A 20061-nucleotide genomic window follows, 5' to 3' on the forward strand; every position below is an offset into this window, starting at 1 on the left:
TTTGGCAGGACAGACTAGAAGGCTCGATTAAGGAGGCTGTTTGGGTGGAACTCAGAAATGAGAAAGGTTTAGCAACACTTATAGGGGTGTATTATAGACCGCCAAATAGGGAACGAGAATTGGAAGAGCAAATATGTAAGGAGATAGCAGATATTAGTAGTAAGCAAAGAGTGGTGATTGTGGGTGATTTCAATTTTCCGTATATAGACTGGGAATCACATTCTGTTAAAGGGCTGGATGGTTTGGAGTTTGTAAAATGTGTGCAGGATAGTTTTTTGCAGCAATACGTAGAGGTGCCTACCAGAGAAGGGGCAGTGTTGGACCTCCTGTTAGGAAATGAGATGGGTCAGGTGACGGAGGTATGTGTTGAGGAGCACTTCGACTCTAGTGATCATAATGCCATTAGTTTCAATATCATTATGGAGAAGGTCAAATCTGGACCAAGGGTTGAGATTTTGGATTGGAGAAAGGCTAATTTTGAGGAGATGAGAAAGGATTTAAAAGGAGTGAAATGGAAATTGTTGTTTTATGAAAAGGATATAATAGAGAAATGGAGGATATTTAAAGGTGAAATTTTGAGAGTACAGAGTCTTTACGTCCCTGTTCGGTGGAAAGGAAAGAATAATAATTTGAAAGAGCCATGGTTTTCCAGGGAAATTGGACACTTGGTTCGGAAAAAGAGGGAGATATACAATAAATATAAGCGGCAGGGAGTAAATGAGGTTCTTGAGGAATATAAAGAATGTAAAAGGAATCTTAAAAAGGAAATTAGAAAAGCGAAAAAAAGATATGAGGCTGCTTTGGCAAGTAATGTAAAAGTAAACCCCAAGGGGTTCTACAGATATGTCAATAGCAAAAGGATAGTGAGGGATAAAATTGGTCCATTAGAGAGTCAGAGTGGACAGCTATGTGCTGAGCCGGAAGAAATGGGGGAGATATTAAACAATTTCTTTTCATCGGTATTTACCGAGGAGAAGGATATTGAATTATGTGAGGTAAGCGAAACAAGTAGAGTAGTGATGGAAATTAGGAGGATTAAAGAAGAGGAGGTACGGACACTTTTGAAGAATATAAAAGTGGATAAGTCTCCAGGTCCTGATAGGATATTCCCTAGGACATTGAGGGAAGTTAGTGCAGAAATAGCAGGGGCTATGACGGAAATATTTCAAACGTCATTAGAAACAGGGATGGTGCCGGAAGATTGGCGCATTGCGCATGTTGTGCCTTTGTTTAAAAAAGGTTCTAAAAGTAAACCTAGCAATTATAGACCTATTACTTTGACGTCTGTGGTGGGAAAATTAATGGAAAAGATACTTAGGGACAATATATATAATTATTTGGATAATCAAGGCCTGATTAGAAACAGTCAACATGGATTTGTGCCTGGAAGGTCATGTTTGACTAATCTTCTTGAATTTTTTGAAGAGGTTACCAGGGAAATTGATAAGGGCAAGGCTGTGGATGTTGTCTATATGGACTTCAGTAAGGCATTTGACAAGGTTCCACATGGAAGGTTGATTAAGAAGGTTAAATCGTTGGGTATTAATAGTGAGGTTGCAAGATGGATTCAACAATGGCTGAATGGGAGATACCAGAGGGTAACGGTTGACAATTGTATGTCAGGTTGGAGGCCAGTGTCTAGTGGAGTGCCCCAAGGATCTGTGTTGGGTCCACTGTTGTTTGTCATTTACATTAATGATCTGGATGATGGTGTGGCAAATTGGATTAGTAAATATGCAGATGATACTAAGATAGGTGGAGTAGTTGATAGTGAGGTAGATTTTCAAAGTCTACAGAGAGACTTGGGCCTTTTGGAAGGGTGGGCTGAAAGATGGCAGATGGAGTTTAATGCTGATAAGTGTGAGGTGCTGCATTTTGGTAGGACAAATCAAAATAGGACGTACAGGGTAAATGGTAGGGAATTGAGGAATGCAGTGGAACAGAGGGATCTGGGAATAACTGTGCATTGTTCCCTGAAGGTGGAATCTCATGTGGATAGGGTGGTGAAGAAGGCGTTTGGTATGCTTGCCTTTATAAATCAGAGCATCGAGTATAGAAGTTGGGATGTAATGTTGAAATTGTACAGGGCATTGGTGAGGCCAAATCTGGAGTATGGTGTGCAGTTCTGGTCGCCAAATTATAGGAAGGATGTCGACAAAATGGAGAGGGTACAGAGGAGATTTACTAGAATGTTGCCTGGGTTTCAGCACTTAGGCTACAGAGAGAGGTTGAACAGGTTGGGTCTTTATTCTTTGGAGCGTAGAAGGTTGAGGGGGGACTTGATAGAGGTTTTTTAAATTTTGAGAGGGACGGACAGAGTTGACGTGGGTAGGCTTTTCCCTTTGAGAGTGGGGAAGATTCCAACAAGGGGACATAGCTTCAGAATTGAGGGACAAAGGTTTAGGGGTAACATGAGGGGGAACTTCTTTACTCAGAGGGTTGTGGCTGTATGGAATGGGCTTCCGGTGGAAGTGGTGGAGGCTGGCTCGATTTTATTATTTAAGAGTAAATTGGATAGGTATATGGATAGGAGGAGATTGGAGGGTTATGGTCTGAGTGCAGGTAGATGAGACTAGGTCAGGGAGAATGGTCGGCGTGGACTGGTAGGGCCGGACAGGCCTGTTTCCATGCTGTAGTTGTTATATGTTATATGTTATATGTTATAAGACAGTAAGTTTTTGATGGTTGTCCTTTACCTTGTTGTTTAACTCTGTATTCGAATATTGCGGCTGCAATAAACTTCTTCTACAACCAACAAGTTTTCGGACTCGCCATAAGGGCAAAATAAAATTTACTCTCAGATAAGGGAAGTTTAAGTGACTGAAGTGTCCGTGGGCAAACCTTTAGGGACCAGCGATCACGTTTCCATTAGCTTTAAAATAGTTATGGATAAAGACAGGACGGGTCCACAAGTTAAAATACTGAATCGCAACAAGGCCAACCTTGATGGCATTCGATACGAACTTGGTAAAGTTGATTGAAGTAGGTTGTTTGCAGGCAAAGGAGCAACCAGAAAGTGGGATGCTTTTAAAAGTGTGATGACAAGAGTTCAGGGCATGCATGTTCCTGTTCGAGTGAAGGGCAAGGCAGGTGGGAGTAAGGAAGCTTGGATGATGAGAGAAATTGAGGCCTTGTCAGGAAAAAGAAGGCAGTCTGGAGGAGGTATAAGCAGCTAGGATCAAGTGTATCCCTGGAGTAAGTTCAGGAACTGAGGAGTATACCTTAAAAGGAAATAAGGTGGTCAAAAAGGGGGCAGGAGATAGCTCCAGCAGATAATGTTATGGAGATTTCAAAGGGAATTAAGGAAAAGGGGTGACTAGAGAGAGAATCCCTCTGGAAGACGACTCCGGACTGTCAAAGCCGCCACAGCCAGGCATAAAACAGCTTTTTTTCCATGAGCAGTAGCTCTACTCAATAACCAAAAGTCTGTAGCCTCCTTTTGCTCTGGTATTTTATTTCATTCACATGTTTTCCACGAGTGATAGTTGTACTCAATAACCAAAGTCTGTAGTCTCTTTTTTGCTCTGGTTTATTTTCACCCACGTGTTTAGACCGTAATGGTGTATCCTTATTGTTTTATTCACAAAATGCTGGAATACTCAGCAGGTCAGGCAGCATCTCAGGAGAGAAGGAATGGGTGACGTTTCGGGTTGAGACACTTCTTTGTGAATAAATCGATTTGTACCAGCATCTGCAGTTATTTTCTTATATATCCTTATTGTTTTGATGTGTTTATGCTTTATTCTTAATTGTTAACTGTATGTTTGTGTTGTCATTTGTGAGCGGAGCACCAAGGCACATTCCTTGTATATGCACATACTTGGCCAATAAACTTATTCATTCATTCATTCATGTTTAAACTATAATGTTTTATTCTTAATGATTTAATGTTTTATGCTTTATTCTTAATTGTTTACTGTGTGTCGTGTTGTTACTTGCGAGCAAAGCACCGAGGCAAATTCCTTGCATGTGTACATAAACATAGCACAAAAAGTAAGGAAATTTGTGTTTGGTAGATTCTTTCTTTGTTGTAACAATGCTTCTTGGCAATAAATCTTATACCGTTGGAAAGCCTGTTTATTTCCCTTTTAAATGGTGCCACATTTGTAAGGAACATGCATTTGTGGGATGAGCAGCAGAGCTGAGTATATGGGTTGCGCCCATGAAAAATTTGCCAAATCTTCTCTGCCAATGCCAAACAGCTTATTCTGCTGTTGCTATTGACTCTTGTTTTGAGCTTCTGGTACCCCCAGGTGCTGACAAGAATGGGATGCCATCCCACAACAGTGTGTGACCAGGCTGGTGACCAGCATGAGGAGGAGGTGCCAGGCTGTTGTGGCTGTGTATGGTTCTTCCACACGCTACTGTGGCTCCTGTTTATTAAATGAATAAATTGTTAAATTGCCAATATGTCTTGTTTCTTCAGACTTCAATCATCCAATCCACCAAACAACACCGAACAAGAGTCAATGGCAGAATAAGCTGTTTGGCATTGGCAGAGAAGATTTGGCAGATTTTTCATGGGCGCAACCCATATACTCAGCTCTGCTGCTCATCCCACAAATGCATGTTCCTTACAAATGTGGCACCATTTAAAAGGGAAATAAACAGGCTTTCCAACGGTATAAGATTTATTGCCAAGAAGCATTGTTACAACAAAGAAAGAATCTACCAAACACAAATTTCCTTACTTTTTGTGCTATGTTTAGTTGGTTAATAAAATTGTATTCAATTAAATTATTCAATTATTCGAATAGGGCCCCTCAGAAACCAAAGCGGTGTGAAGCCGCAGGAGATAGGCGGAAAGCACAAAGTTGTGACTGGTGTTGGGATTACGTTATAGGTGGCAGAAATGTCCGAGAATGATGTGTTGTATGCGGAGGCTGGTAGGGTGAAAGGTAAGGACCATGGGACCTCTACTTTGATCTGTCTGGGTGGGGGGGAGCAAGAGTGAGAGCAGACTACAAGACACAAAGGAGATAGAGGTGATGTGACATACATGGAAAATGATAAATTACTTTCAAATGAAAACAGTCCTTACAGATGTGCAAGACAGATGTGGAACAGTGTGAGTAATCGCCAGCTAACTCACCAGCTTTTTCTTGTCCTCCTGAAAATGTGCTTTCACAAACATCCTTCCCACAGCATATGGCAGGATCTGCTCTGTAAACGTCACACATTTGTCCCATCGTGGGGGCAGTGATTGCATCCCGATGACCACCTGAAGCAAGGAGCAACCGTCAGGTTCTCGGCTCTTACGCTGCACAAGAACTAGTTTCCATCTTCCTGTTTCTCCCAAAAGGAAAGTGGGACATCATCTGCACAGATTCCTGATTGTGATTTCAAAACTCTTTGTCCAGCTCTGAGCATCATGTTGTATGACTTTTGACACTTTGTTGTACCAGCCTGAGCTATAGAGAGGTTGGGCAGTCTAGGACTTTATTCCTTGGAGCGCAGGAGGATGAGGGGTGATCTTATAAAGGTGTATAAGATCATGAGGGGAATAGATAGGGTAGATGCAGAGTCTTTTACTCGGAGTAGCGAAATCAAAAACCCGAGGACATAGGTTTAATGTGATAGGGGAAAGGTTTAATACAAACCGGAGAGTACATTTTATTCACAGAGGATGGTGAGTACATGCTGCCAGAGGAGGTAGTTGCAGCAGGTACCATAACAACATTAAAAGGGCAACTGGCCAGGTACATGGATAGGAAAGGTTACTTAGGGAATGGGCCAAATGTGGGCAGGTACACAGATGGGAAAGGTTTATAGAAGTATATGGACAAACATGGGCAGTTGGTACTAGTGTAGATAGGGCATCTTGGTCGACACAGGCAAGTTGGGCCGAAGGACCTATTTTTGTGCTGTATGATTCTTTGGCATCACATATTATGCTTTCTTATACCTCACACTTCTCCCCATTACAATGCGCACAGTGCCTCGTTATATTTTATTCTGAGACCCATTATACATGCGAGATATAATAGGCGTGTGCATTAGATCTGGTGCAGACATATGTGAGATATAAATTATTTCTGTGTGTGGGATATAATGGGGAAGAATATGAGATGTAATGGAGTACATTGATAGATTTATTGGGGTACGGCATGAGATGTAATGGAATAGTAAACAGCATGAGAGATACAATGGAGAACTTTGTGAGATACATTGGGAAAGGCTTGGTATGTTAGCTGTAATAAGATACTGTGCGCGGATAAACGGGGAACAGGACAAGAGGTGTTGAGTGCCTGTATCAGTAATGGTGATGCCAGCACTGCAGGGTGGTGTGAAGTTTGAAAATGGTTAAACAGAACCTCTGGTGCTGTCCTAGCCTCATGGCAACACCAGCTGCCAATCCCATGCTTAATATTCAGGCCCTATATGCCCATGAAGTGTAATCCAGCAACCTGTGATAAACCCTCCTACTCTTACAGTGGCAGCCATTGTTCATTGAGCCACCCAACATTGCACTAAAGTGCATCACTCACAGCCCTCTTACCATAACTGACAGCAGCTTTGCTGAAATGCAGAAAGATTTCACCGACACCAACACTCCGGCGTGTCTTTCCCCACCGGACATTCAACATTTACCTTTAAAAGTTCTAGTCGTCTATCAAGGAATCGTTGGCTAAGATTGCTCAACCTCTTGAACACGATTCTCCACACAAGGAAGTTGGCAACAGTTCTGTAAAGGGGTTACAGGATTATTTCTTGTTATTGTAACATATTAGAGTGTCGGGACAGCATTTTGGACGGCTGCACAATCTAAAACAAGAATTGATCACTGACTGGGAGAACTTGAAACAGGCAATTATCTGTTGACAGGGAGAGGCAATGTTGTCACATGCAGAAGAGAAATGCCAATGGATGAATCTGGGAGTTAGAGAATGCACACCAAGTGCTGTAAAAAGGGGGAATAAATGTGATGTTACATTTACCTCTTATCCACAGTTTCCAACAGCTGGAACAAGTCCTTGAAATATTGCGGAACCATCACGATGACTTCTTCCGACATGTTAATATGAGTGAGCTCAGGGTGGAGTTCATCATCAATCACCATCCTTATGTAACGGAGCCAGTCAAACTGGGGACACAACAACATGGTCTATACATGATCCACCGCTTGGCCTGCGCGCGATCTACCACATGGTCCGTATCATGGCCTTCATGTGATCCACAACATGGCCTTCATGTGATCCACCACATGGCCTTCATGTGATCCACAACATGGCCTACATGTGATCCACAACATGGCCTACATGTGATCCACAACATGGCCTACATGTGATCCACAACATGGCCTACATGTGATTCATAACATGCTCTGCAAGGCAGTCCCGATGCAAAATGTCTGTCGTAATCTGTACAGCTGACACACTGACACACTGACTCACTGCACTGCTTTAATAACTGGGCCAAATGTTTCAGGCTCAAGGTTTTAAAGAATCCTTCACTGCACCAAGGGCCAAAGGTGTCTCGTTGTGGAGACAGGACAGAAGGGGCTGGAAATAGAGGCAGAATTGGAAATTAGGAGAGAGGGGAAATAAGATGTTTTCACTCAGGGTTATTGTAAATGCCCTGTTGCACTAACTGTTCTGATGCTGCTGCCTTACCCATTCTTAATATTTGCTGAAAATACTTGCAGAAAATTGTTTCCTCTCCTGAGGCACAAAGTATTATGCAACCAATCTCAATTTCAACTGAAATCGAAGTTGCTCTGTCAAGGGCAGGGTGAGCACAGGCTGAAAGCTCACACATCCTAGGCATTGAAACAATATTTTATTGAAACTATCAAAACACTTGGTTTAGTTTAGAGATACAGCACGGAAATAGGTCCTTTGGCCCATCAGCTTCGCGCCGACCAGCAATCCCCACACACTTACACTATCCTACACAAACCAGGGACAATTGATAATTTTACCAAGCCAATTAACCTACTAACCTATACATCTTTGGAGGGTGGGGGGAAACCGGAGGTCCCGGAGAAAACCCACGCAGGTCACGGGGAGAACGTACAAACTCCGTATAGACAGCACCCATAGTCAGGATCGAATCCAGGTCTCTGGCGCTGTAAGGCAGCAACTCTACCGCTGCGCCACCGTGCCGCCCTTGGTGTGAGCCAGTGGGAAAGGTAAAGAAGCCCAGAGGTTCAGGTATTGCTTAGAGAGCAAGGACCTAAAGCCACCAGCCAGTGACATGGGCAAGTGGTTTAATTTGTCATGTAAAGGTACAATTGAATAGTTCTCCTGATAGTGGCCGTGCAATACAGAATCAGGGCCTTGGGGCTGGGCTTTCATTTAAACTGTTCTTCAGTTACCTGTGGAACGTCATTTTGCAAGTCGAGCACACTGAGTTTATTGTAAGTGGCTTCATTCGTCCTGTTGCTCTTTGGAATGAGAATCTGCAATGGACAAATGACATTCATTTGTGACCAACAGCTGACTGGACTGACCTGTGCATCACTTAATCAATTAGTAAAGTAGCAATGTAATCACTGGGGCCCTAAACACTGGGTTCATTCTGAGAGAGAAAATACTGAGAACCAAAGCTCTGCTCAACATACAGTACACTGTAGCGACCATAGAGAATGGTCCAGGTCGTCGAACCCTCGGATTGGCCAGCGAGGTCACGTGGGAACGCGACCGTGGGGATTGGTCCAGGGAGCGACATCGCGGATTGGCCAGCGTGGTCATGTGCGCTTTTGGCGCCAGATATATCAGTTCGGCGAAGTCTTCGAAGAAGACAGTAAGTTTTTGATGGTTGTCCTTTACCTTGTTGTTTAACTCTGTATTCGAATATTGCGGCTGCAATAAACTTCTTCTACAACCAACAAGTTTTCGGACTCGCCATATTGGTGACCCCGACGTGATCTGGACGATCACCGACTATGCAGGAAGCCGACGCCTCGTTGTCGATGGCCGCGCCGGGCACACCGGAGTCAAGCGCGGTAAGCGTTCACTTTCCGTGGTTTTGGACGCACGCACCGCAATCTTGGTTTGTCCACACCGAAGCTCAATTTCATATAAAGAAGATATCGGACGACTCCACGATGTATTACTACCTCGTCAGCGCTCTATCGTCGGAGACGACCACGCGCGTGATGCGGTTCATCGTTAATCCACCTGCGGAAAGCAAGTACGAGGCCATGAAGAAAGTATTACTGCGAATCTTCGGGTTTAATAAGCATGGTGGTGCGGCAAAACTTCTGCACCTACCGGATCTTGGAGACCGACTGCCTTCCGTCCTCATGTCCGAAATGATGATGCTAGCCGGTGAGCATACGGATCGCCCTATGTTCGAACAGACATTCCGCGAGAAGCTTCCTGAGGATGTCCGAATGCTGCTCACGGATTGTTCTTTTAAGGACCCCGAAGCATATGCAGCGAAAGCGGACGCGCTAATAGCGGCAAAAAACAAGGCAAGCGGTTCGATCAACAAGGTCTCGACCTCAGTGACCACGCCACAGCGACGGCAAGATGGCGCCGCGTCTCCCGCCAATTCTCCGAAAGCCCGCCAAAAAGATCCGCACAAGCGCGGCTGGTGCTATTATCACATACGATGGGGTAGCGAATCCCGCAACTGCCGCTCGCCTTGTACCTTCGCGGGAAATGCCTCGGCCGATCGTACATAGGGGCAGTTACGATTGGCCAGAACCGACGCCTCTATGTCCATGATCGATTCACGGACACAGAATTTTTGGTGGACACGGGAGCCATCGTCAGTATAGTGCCGCCGACCGACCTCGAAACCAGATCGGGTAAGACAGGTCCCACCCTCATCGCGGTTAATGGCAGCCCAATTCGCACTTTCGGTATACGGAAGATGTCCCTTGTGTTAGGGCTCCGCACGTACGAATGGCCATTCATCATAGCCGACGTCAAACAAGCGATCCTGGGAGCAGATTTTCTCTGGGCTTTTTCACTGGTCCCTGATGTCCGCGGTAACGACCTCCGACCCTCCGCCGAAGATGAGCACGTCGCTCCGACAATCGCCTCCTCGCCCAGCCCTACTGTCCAGGCCGTCGTCGCGGCCCCCGACTCGTATGCTGAGATTCTGGCGGAGTTTCCAGAGCTGCTCATTCAACGTTTTGACACGTCTTCGGCCAAGCACGGCGTGGTCCATCACATCCGCACCGAAGGCCCTCCCGTTTTCGCTCGGGCCAGGAGACTACCGCCAGACAAACTGGTGGTGGCACGGGCGGAGTTCAGGAAGATGGAGGAAATGGGAATTGTCCGTCAGTCTGACAGCCCGTGGGCCTCGCCGTTACATATGGTCTCCAAGGCATCTGGGGGGTGGAGACCATGTGGCGATTATCGGCGTCTCAATGCTGTCACCACGGCTGATCGTTACCCCATACCGCACCTACAGGACTTTTCATCTGGGCTGGAAGGAGCGGTGGTGTTCTCCAAAATCGATTTGGTGCGAGGATACCACCAGATCCCGGTGCGACCGGAGGACATACAGAAAACTGCAACGATTACTCCGTTCGGGTTGTTTGAATGGTTGCGTATGCCTTTCGGTTTAAAGAACGCGGCACAGGCTTTCCAACGACTGATGGACCGCATGGGCCGGGGTTTACCCTTTTTGTTTATTTATTTAGACGACATCCTGGTAGCCAGCCCCTCAGTACAGGAACACCAGGCCCACTTGCGGACCGTGTTCCAGCAGCTCCAAGACCACGGGCTCATTATCCAACCCTCCAAATGTCAATTCGGCCTTCCTGCTCTTGATTTTCTAGGGCACAGAATTACCCCTGCCGGCGCCTCCCCTTTGCCCGAAAAGGTGGAGGCTATCCGGGCATTCCCTAGGCCCACCACAGTAAAAGGGCTACAGGAGTTCGTAGGCATGGTTAATTTCTACCATAGGTTCGTTCCAGCAGCTGCGCGAGTCATGCGCCCGCTTTTCCAATGCCTTGCAGGGAATCCGGTAGAGTTGATATGGTCCCCGACCGCAGAGTCGGCTTTTACAGCAGCTAAGGCAGCCTTGGCAGACGCCACCATGTTGGTCCACCCGAGCCCCTCCGCCCCCACGGCCCTGACGGTTGACGCCTCTGACGTGGCGGTGGGCGGGGTTCTGGAGCAGCAGGTCGGTGGCCGTTGGCAGCATTTGGCGTTTTTCAGCCGGCAACTAAATTCGGCTGAGCTGAAGTATAGCGCATTTGACCGAGAGCTTTTGGCCCTCTATTTAGCTGTTCGTCATTTCAGGTACTTCCTTGAGGGCCGCCCATTTGTGGCCTTTACGGACCATAAACCATTAACATTTGCTTTTTTCAAATTGTCTGACCCATGGTCGGCCCGCCAGCAGCGGCACCTGACTGCTATCTCCGAATTCACCACCGATGTCCGTCATGTCGCGGGTAAGCTTAATGCCGTTGCTGACGCCCTGTCTAGACCTGCTTTTCCCCCTATTTCGGCGGTGGACTGCGAAGTGGATCCCCAGGAGCTTGCGGAGGCACAGCTTCTAGCGGATACCGCGTCGGCATACCAGTCCACCACTTCGGGATTGAAGTTGGCCCAGGTAGCTTGTGGGTCAGAAGGCACAAAAGTCTGGTGCGATGTTTCTCTTCCCCGTCCCAGGCCGGTAGTACCGCCCTCCCTTCAGCGCCGGGTTTTCGATGCCATTCATGGGCTGGCGCACCCGTCCATTCGCTCCACCTCTGCTTTGGTAGCAGCTCGGTTTGTCTGGCATGGCCTACGGAAACAGGTAGCGGGTTGGGCGCGTGCCTGCGTTCCCTGTCAGACCGCTAAAGTCCAGCGCCATGTCCAGCCCCCCGTACAGGATTTCGAGGTCCCTGCTGTTCGTTTTTTCCACATCCACGTGGATTTGGTCGGTCCTTTGCCTTCCTCCCGGGGCTACACCCACCTCCTCACGGTGGTGGATCGGTTCACCCGGTGGCCAGAGGCTTTCCCTTTGTCCGATATTTCGTCAGCGTCTTGTGCTAGGACTTTGGCCCTTCATTGGGTAGCTCGTTTCGGGGTCCCGGCAGTTATTACCACTGACAGAGGCCCACAGTTCACTTCGTCCCTCTGGGCCGCGCTCGCAGAACTGTACGGTTCCAAGTTACAACCCACAACTGCATATCACCCCCAGGCAAATGGACTCGTAGAAAGGTTCCACCGTCAACTTAAGGCGTCCCTCAGTGCAAGGCTTGAAGGCCCGGACTGGGTAGACCAGCTCCCTTGGGTTCTTTTGGGCATCCGGACTGCTCCTAAGCTAGATCTCGGTGCGTCGTCCGCGGAGCTAGTATATGGCTCGACACTTCGAGTACCCGGAGATTTGTTTCCGGACCCTTCAGACCAGCTGCCTACAGTCCCATCAGTGCTAGCATCTCTCCGGGAACGGGTGGGCTCCCTGGCTCCAGTTCCGACTTCACGTCATGGGTGTCCCATGGTACATGAACCGCCTTCCCTGAAGGACTGTGAGTTTGTTTTTCTGCGAAAAGATTCCCATCGCGCCCCGTTGCAGAGGGTCTATCAAGGGCCGTTCCGGGTTTTGCGTAAGGGAACGGCTACCTTCACCTTAGACATGTGCGGCAAGAGTGAGCTCGTCTCGGTGTCCCGGCTCAAACCTGCACATTTAGATCCGGATCAACCAGTCCTGGTCGGTCAAACCCCTAGGAGAGGCCGACCTCCGTTAGTTCCGCTCAGTCCAGGACCCCCCGTTCCGACAGTTCCTCCAGGACCCCCCGTTCCGACAGTTCCTCCAGGACCCCCCGTTCCGGCAGTTCCTCCAGGACCTCCCGTTCCGGCAGTTCCGCCAAGTCCGGAACCCCCGGCTCCTGTGGTTCAGGCTGCCCCTCTCCGTACTCGTTATGGTCGCGAAATCCGGCTCCCTGCTAGGTTCCGCACCTCGGGTTCTGGGGGGGGTCATGTAGCGACCATAGAGAATGGTCCAGGTCGTCGAACCTTCGGATTGGCCAGCGAGGTCACATGGGAACGCGACCGTGGGGATTGATCCAGGGAGCGACATCGCGGATTGGCCAGCGTGGTCATGTGCGCTTTTGGCGCCAGATATATCAGTTCGGCGAAGTCTTCGAAGAAGACAGTAAGTTTTTGATGGTTGTCCTTTACCTTGTTGTTTAACTCTGTATTCGAATATTGCGGCTGCAATAAACTTCTTCTACAACCAACAAGTTTTCGGACTCGCCATAACACCACTTGATGAAGTGCACTCGGAAGTGTTAAACGGTCTTGCTCGTACAATTAAAAAGATAAACAGCATCAGAAATGATGCAAAAAGATGAAAGGACATGCCCTCCAGGAAAAGGGAAGTTCTGAGGATGATCTTGTGGAGATTTCTAAGACAGTGAAAGAGTTGGATGGAGATGTGGTCCACAAAAAATGGTAACAAAATAACAATTGGCATTTCAAGAGAAAATATTTTAGCCACAGAATGCCAAGAATGTGGATGGGGCCATCAAAGGTTTGAGGCACATAGCAGCATCAATGCATGTACTGAACAAAAGGCTATGCAGAGGAAATGAAAGCAGGGAGAGAAAAGTTACACTAAGCAAAAGCATCAGCATAGTCTGTTCCACTCCTGCGGAGTTCATGTTAAATGTTAGCACATGATATGCAACACACAGAATATTATGGTATTAGCAAAATGGCTGACAAAACCATGTGCTTTAAGGGTATCAAGTAATGTGTGGGCGGGATCAAGGGTATTATATAATATTGTAGGGATTGCACTAACTATGCCGCATGCTGTTAATAAGCTTTAAGCTTAATGTGTAATGTGTACAACACATTATAGCACATTTCAACATACAATGGCAGTACTATTTGTACCACTACTGTGAGAAAGGATGTGAAATGTATTTGTACATGCTGCTGTCCAATTACTAGATGTTACTATTTCACAGACCTGCGCCACCTTAATCTCAAACTCCAGCACAGCTTTCATGTCAGCCTGAGCCGTGGCGGCGTTCGCTCCGAGGAGAATGGCCACGTCTATCATCAGCTGCAGCAGGACGCGGCGAGACTGAAGGAGGAGGCAGAGGGAAGTCTCAGACATTGTACCAGCAGGTTGTTTCCTGCTCCAACCTCTTCCCTATTCAATACCTTCACCTTAAGTATTCATCCCCCTTTTAAATATTTTAATTATGAATTTCTGAAGAGGACTGTTTCTATGTCCACTACTCCCTGTTTAGATTGTAGGTTTATCGGTAGGTAAAGTAGTCAAAATGGGTAGGAAGGAACTACAGATGCTGGCTTAAACCGAAGATAGACACAAAAAGCTGGAGTAACGCAACGGGACAGGCAACTTCTCTGGAGAGAAGGAATGGGTGATGTTTCGGGTCGAGACCCTTCTTTAGACTGAATAGGAAGGAACTGCGGATGTTGGTTTAAACCTAAGAAAAACCGAAGGTAAAGCAGTCATCTTGTTTCCCTTGAATTATTCTCTGTATTTCAGAAACCCAAATAATCTCCGCCTCTGCCCCTCGATCTATTTTGCCCCAAATAGTTCAGTGTGGACATGGTGGGCAAGGCTTGTGTCCCTGCTGTATCTCTCTATTAAAACAAATCTTATTAAAATAGGATTTGTGTAAAGGGGTGGTTGATGGTCGGCACGGACTTGGTAGGCTGAAGGGTCAATTTCCTTGTTGTTTATTTGTATGACCCTAATTTCATTTTGTGGTCACAGAGTTGAAGAATCATAGAGTCATGCTGCACAGAAACAGGCACTTCAGCCCAGAAAGATAATGCCCATCAACTCGCACACATTCACACGAATCGTATTCTGTAATCCTTACACTGACAATGTGCCATGTCTCCAATGACTCTTACCGATTTCTACAGCTGCATGGAAGAGAGCGTCTTTTCAGGATACATTAGAGCTGGGTTGGCAACTGCTTTGCCCAAGACTGATAAGAAATTGCAGAGAGTTGTAAAGGCAGCCCAATTCATCACATAACCAGCAGACCTCCATCAACTCCATCTGAACTATTCATCTACATTTTCACTGTGGATGTAACACTACATTCTGTTTATTTTTCAATGTCCACTACGTGCTGTACCTGGTATGGTTTAATTGTACTCATGGTCTGCCTGGTTAGCACACTAACTAGTTTTTTCCACTCTATCTTGGCACACATGACAATAATAAACCTATATTTATTCTCTCTACATTTCCACCAGCTCCCTCCAGATTCTAACACACACCTACACACTCATGGTGGCTGAATAACCTACCAAGCTGAATTTCTTTGGAAAAGAAACCTAGAAAATAATTGCAAGAGTAGGCTATTTGGCCGTTCGAGCCAGCACCTCCATTCAATATGATCATGGCTGATCATCCAAAATCAGTACCCCCATCTTGCTTTCTCCCCCATATCCCTTGATTCCGTTAGCCCGAACAGTTATATCTAACTCTCTCTTGAAAACATCCAGTGAATTAGCCCCCACTGCCTTCTGTGACAGAGAATTCCACAGATTCACGACTCTGTGGGTGAAAAAGTTTTTCCTCATCTCTGTCCTAAATGGCCTACCCCTTATTTGTTAAACTGTGACCCCTGGTTTTGGACTCCCCCAACATTGGGAACATTTTTCCTGCATCTAGCCCGCCTGTGGGAGCCTGAATGTGGGAGGAGTCTGAAGCACCTGGCGGTGGTCATAGGAAGAATGCACAAACTCCACACAAACGGCACCGGAGATCAGGATCAAACCGGGTCGCTGAGGCTTTTTTTCCTTTCACTGACTTTTATCATTTATATGTAATTTACATTTTGTGTGTTGTACGAGTCTATGTGCCTGTGATGCTGCAGTAAGCAACCTTGTCATTGTACCTGTACCTCACCATACTTGTGCATATGTCAATAAACTTGACGATATCACTCTAAATCGGCAGGTACAACTCCTTACAGGAGGAAACAGTTATAAATGATCCTTTCCATAACACAGCGTAGACTAAGAGCCACTCACGCTTTTTGCCTCTGTGCTGTTTGTTAGGTAATCTTCCACTAATGGCAGAAGCAGATACCCCTGGTCCAGCTGTGGGTGAAAACAAATGGAGAAAATGAAAAGGTATGTTACTCTTGTTCCAGTGTGATAAGCTGTTTAAACAGTGTCTAGGGACAGTACTACATTTGTACACATGGAAAATCCTTGTAACATATCAACTGCTATTTCATTTCATTCCCCCCTAATGATTAGAAATGACTTTTCTCACATCATGCATCCCAGTCTCACCGCAGAACAATTTTTAGATTAGTATTCTGGTACCATTTAGGGAGAGTTCTGCTCTCTTAGAAGTGCCATTCCTCACCTCCCGATGTGGAAACCAAGTTCCAAGAGTGTGCAAGCTAGTTGAGAATTTACAGCATCAGTGAAAGAAATAATGTTCATGATCCCCTGTGTGTAATACTTCCCTTCCTTTCACTGAACATCAGAGCACCAGGCAAGCGATGAATGGTCCTGTTTTAGCTTTGATCAGTTGTGTGCATGCAGGGGTATTTAGGGCTGGGCAGACAACTCCCACCCTTAACAAAAGTAATCATCTAAAAACGTTCACAGATGAAGTGTTGTTGAATGTCAATGAAAGAAGATGCAGGGGGAAGTTCTGCAGTTAAACCGTGGCAATAAGTGTCTTTGTACTTCCATGCAAGAACAGTTTGAATCTGTCTTGTGATCAAAGAGGAAGGGGAATCTTCCAGTTGTGCACTTTTGGCACTTATGCACTTTTGGCATGGGAGCATTTTTGAGCTGCATTAATTTTTTCCATTTATAGGCTGCACCCCCGTGGACCAAACACTGATTCCGATTACAGTACAAAGCTCAGTGTTACAGATTTGGTAGTTGTAGCAACTAATATGCAGTCCTGGCTATTATCTCTATAATATGTCAAGCTACTATGATTCTCTGGATCTGCTTAATAGCACTGCAATTGTACTTTAAGTATTATTTTTGCTGCATAAATATTCCAACAACAGAAACCTTTAATTAAATAGATATAATGGATAAATGCTCCATTGTTCTGGCATTAAGAGCTGAAATCCTATTGTGAGGCCAATGCCCATTTCAATTTGACTCTCAGTCATACTTTTTGTCACTGGACAAAGAGTGTTAGCAGATGGGGCCCAAACTCTAAGGCAGAAGCACAAATTGGATAATCTCCGGATTACCAACCAAATTGTGTGCAAATTGCTAAAGAATTAGTAAAATCAGAAAAACTGAATGTGTGGCTCAAATAGGATCTGGTTGAACTGAGCCAAGGGTGAAACAGGCCAAGGAATTAAATTCAGACAAGTGCAAGGTACTATATTTTAGTGAAACAAACTAGGGCAGGACTTTCACAGTAAACGGTAGGGCCCTGGAAAGTGATGTAGACAGAGATATGAAGGGTCCATTCATTCTGGACCACGTAAGCTTGTTTACAGTTTATCCCACTGATCACCCCAGTTTTACCCTATCAGTTCCCTGAAACTAGCATCACAGGCAGACAGGATGGCAAAGAAGGCATTTGGTATGAAAAAAGGCACAATGTGCAGGAGTAATTCGGTGGGACAGGAAGCATCTCTGGAGAGCAAGGATTTGTGATGTGTCAGGTCAGGACACTTCTTCAGACTGATTATGATTGTGGGGTGGGGGGGGGTGGGGGCAAAAGCTATAAGAGAAGAAGCCAGGACAAAGCCTGGCAAGTGATGGGTGAATACACGAAGGGGACAGATGGGCAGATGGTTAGGTGAAGTCATGGTTAGATGAAAAGGCAAGGTGTGAGATCAGGATAGAAGAGGTCTAATTGTGAAGGAATATATGTGGAAGAAAGGAATACAAGGCATTTGGTATGCTTGTCTTCATTGGCCAGGGCTTTGTGCAGGAATTGGGATATCATGTCACAACTGTACAGGTCATTGGTCAGACCACAGTTGGAGTATTCAGCACTCTTCCATGCTGACCAAGATGCACTCTAAGCTAGTCCCATTTCACTGTGTTTGACTCATAACCCTCTAAAACTTTCTTATCCATGTACCTGTCCGAATGTCTTATAAAAGTTGCTATAGTACCTGCCTCAACTACAGTCTGAAGAGGGTCTTGACCCAAAACATCACCTATTCATTTTCTCCAGAGATGCTGCCTGACCCGCTGAGTTACTCCAACTTTTTATGTCTACTTCCTCTGGCAGCTCAGTCTACACCAACCTCTGTGAAAAAATTGCCCCTCAAGTTCTATTACATCTTTCCCCTCTAATCTTAACCCTATGTCCTCTGATTTCGATTCCCCTGCACTGGGTAAAAGACTGGGTATTCACCAATTCTATTTCACACATAATTTAATAAACCTCTATCAGATCATCCCTCACTCTCCTGCGTCCAAGGAATAAAGTCCAAGCATGTCCAACCTCTCCCTATAGTTCAGGCCCTCAGGTTCTGCCTCAACCACTTCCTCTGGTAGCTGATTCCAAATCCACATGTGGTTCCTCTGTGTGAAGGATGTGCTGCTGCAAGTAAGAATTTCATTGTGCCGTTTTGGGACACATGACAATAAAACACTCTTGGCCCATTTAAGACAGAGACAGGGCAAATTTCCTTCTCTGTACAGTTGTGAGTCTTTGATACTTTGCATCCTCCAAAGGCTGGAAAATGGAAGGTTGTTGCTAGCTCAATGCAGAACCAAGTACCACTGGAGATGTCAAAGGCAGATACCACACAGGACGATCCACTGCTCTGGGCCAACATCTAGGCATTGAAGTTGGACATTGCTCCCTTTAGCTCTAGAGTCATGGAGCCACACAACACAGAAAGAGACCCTTTGGCCCAACTTGTCCATGCTGACCAAGATGCCCCATCTACACTAATCACCCTGCTCATGTTGGCCCCATATCCCTATTAAGCTTTCCTATCCATGTACTTATCCAAATGTTTTTTAAATGTTTTAATAGTAGTTTAGTTTATAGTCACATATACCAAGGTACAGTGAAAAACTTTTGTTGCATGCTATCTAGTCAGTCCAATCGTGCTAGTACCTACCTTAACTTCCTCCTCCGGCAGCTCTTTCCATATACCGACCACTGTGTGAAAAGGTTGCCCCTCAGGATCTCATTAAATATTTCCCCACTCAACTAAATCTATGTCCTCTGGTCCTCTACTCTGGATAAAAGACAGTGCATTCACCTTATCTATTCCCCTTGTGATTTTATACGCTTCTATAAAATCACACTTCAGCCTCCTGCTCTCCATGGAATTAAGTCCTAACTTGTCCAATCTCACCCTATAGGAGTCAGGGCGTAGTGTTAAAGCCTGCAATATCACCGACAGCGCAATCCCTGATCGCACAGCCTGAAACTAAGCCTGGGTTAAGAATCCCTTGAACAAGGAGGTGGATGTCTCCCACCACTCCTAACATAAATTGAAGGATTCAATGAGCAAAAGAGTCCCTTCCCTTGGCCCCTTCCTCACCACCTCCTCCCATATACGATTGTAAACCCAGAACAATGCAGGAATCTGAAATAAAAACAGGAAATGTTGCAATACTCAGCAGGTCAGGCAGCACCAGTGGGGAGAGAGGTTGTAGATGATCCTTTGTCGGAAGTAGAAAAGTGAGAAGATGGATGAGCAGAATTAGGCCAGTCGGCCGTCGTCTACTCTGCCAGTCATGGCTGATCCATTTTTCCCTCTAAACCCCATTCTTCCCATAGCCTTTAACGCACACGAATTGAGAACCTATCAATCTCCGCCTTAAAAATATCCAATGTCCTGGCCTCCACAGCTGTCTATCCTGCTTGTTATCTCCTGAACAATCTCCAACAGATTTGTTGGATGACTGAAATTGTAGAGAGGGAGAGGGGCTGAAGGGCAAGAGAATCCATGTGTCACTGTAAGTGCCATCCAAGTGAGGGAGGTGAGTCCCCACAGCTGATTTGCCTGAAGGTGTAAATAGAGGGAGATGATTAAGTGCAGAAGGGAATAACAAACACTACTTGAACAGGGAAATTCCAAACAGAGCAGTTGGTGGAAATCTGAAATTAGGAGAATGCTGGGAATACTCAGCCGGTCAGGTAGCATCAGTTGAGAGAGAATAAATATGGCTGGCCAGAAAAGGCTGGCTATTTGAGATTATTGAA

The 20061-nt window shown here is 45.9% G+C and overlaps 1 protein-coding gene across 1 annotated transcript in view; it reads right to left on the minus strand.

Moving 5' to 3' along the window:
* phex (phosphate regulating endopeptidase homolog, X-linked) overlaps positions 1-20061 on the minus strand; it is an 85485-nt gene that overhangs the window by 28815 nt on the left and 36609 nt on the right. The window contains exons 6-11 of the mRNA XM_078408714.1: positions 15924-15992; positions 13867-13983; positions 8318-8401; positions 6939-7084; positions 6592-6685; positions 5093-5221 (exon numbers count right to left, since the gene is read on the minus strand). Of these exons, the coding sequence (XP_078264840.1) occupies positions 5093-5221; positions 6592-6685; positions 6939-7084; positions 8318-8401; positions 13867-13983; positions 15924-15992 (639 nt within the window). The remainder of the gene's footprint in view (positions 1-5092; positions 5222-6591; positions 6686-6938; positions 7085-8317; positions 8402-13866; positions 13984-15923; positions 15993-20061) is intronic.

The sequence above is a fragment of the Rhinoraja longicauda genome, chromosome 12 (genome assembly GCF_053455715.1).
Source record: "Rhinoraja longicauda isolate Sanriku21f chromosome 12, sRhiLon1.1, whole genome shotgun sequence".
Taxonomy (NCBI): Eukaryota; Metazoa; Chordata; class Chondrichthyes; order Rajiformes; family Arhynchobatidae; genus Rhinoraja; species Rhinoraja longicauda.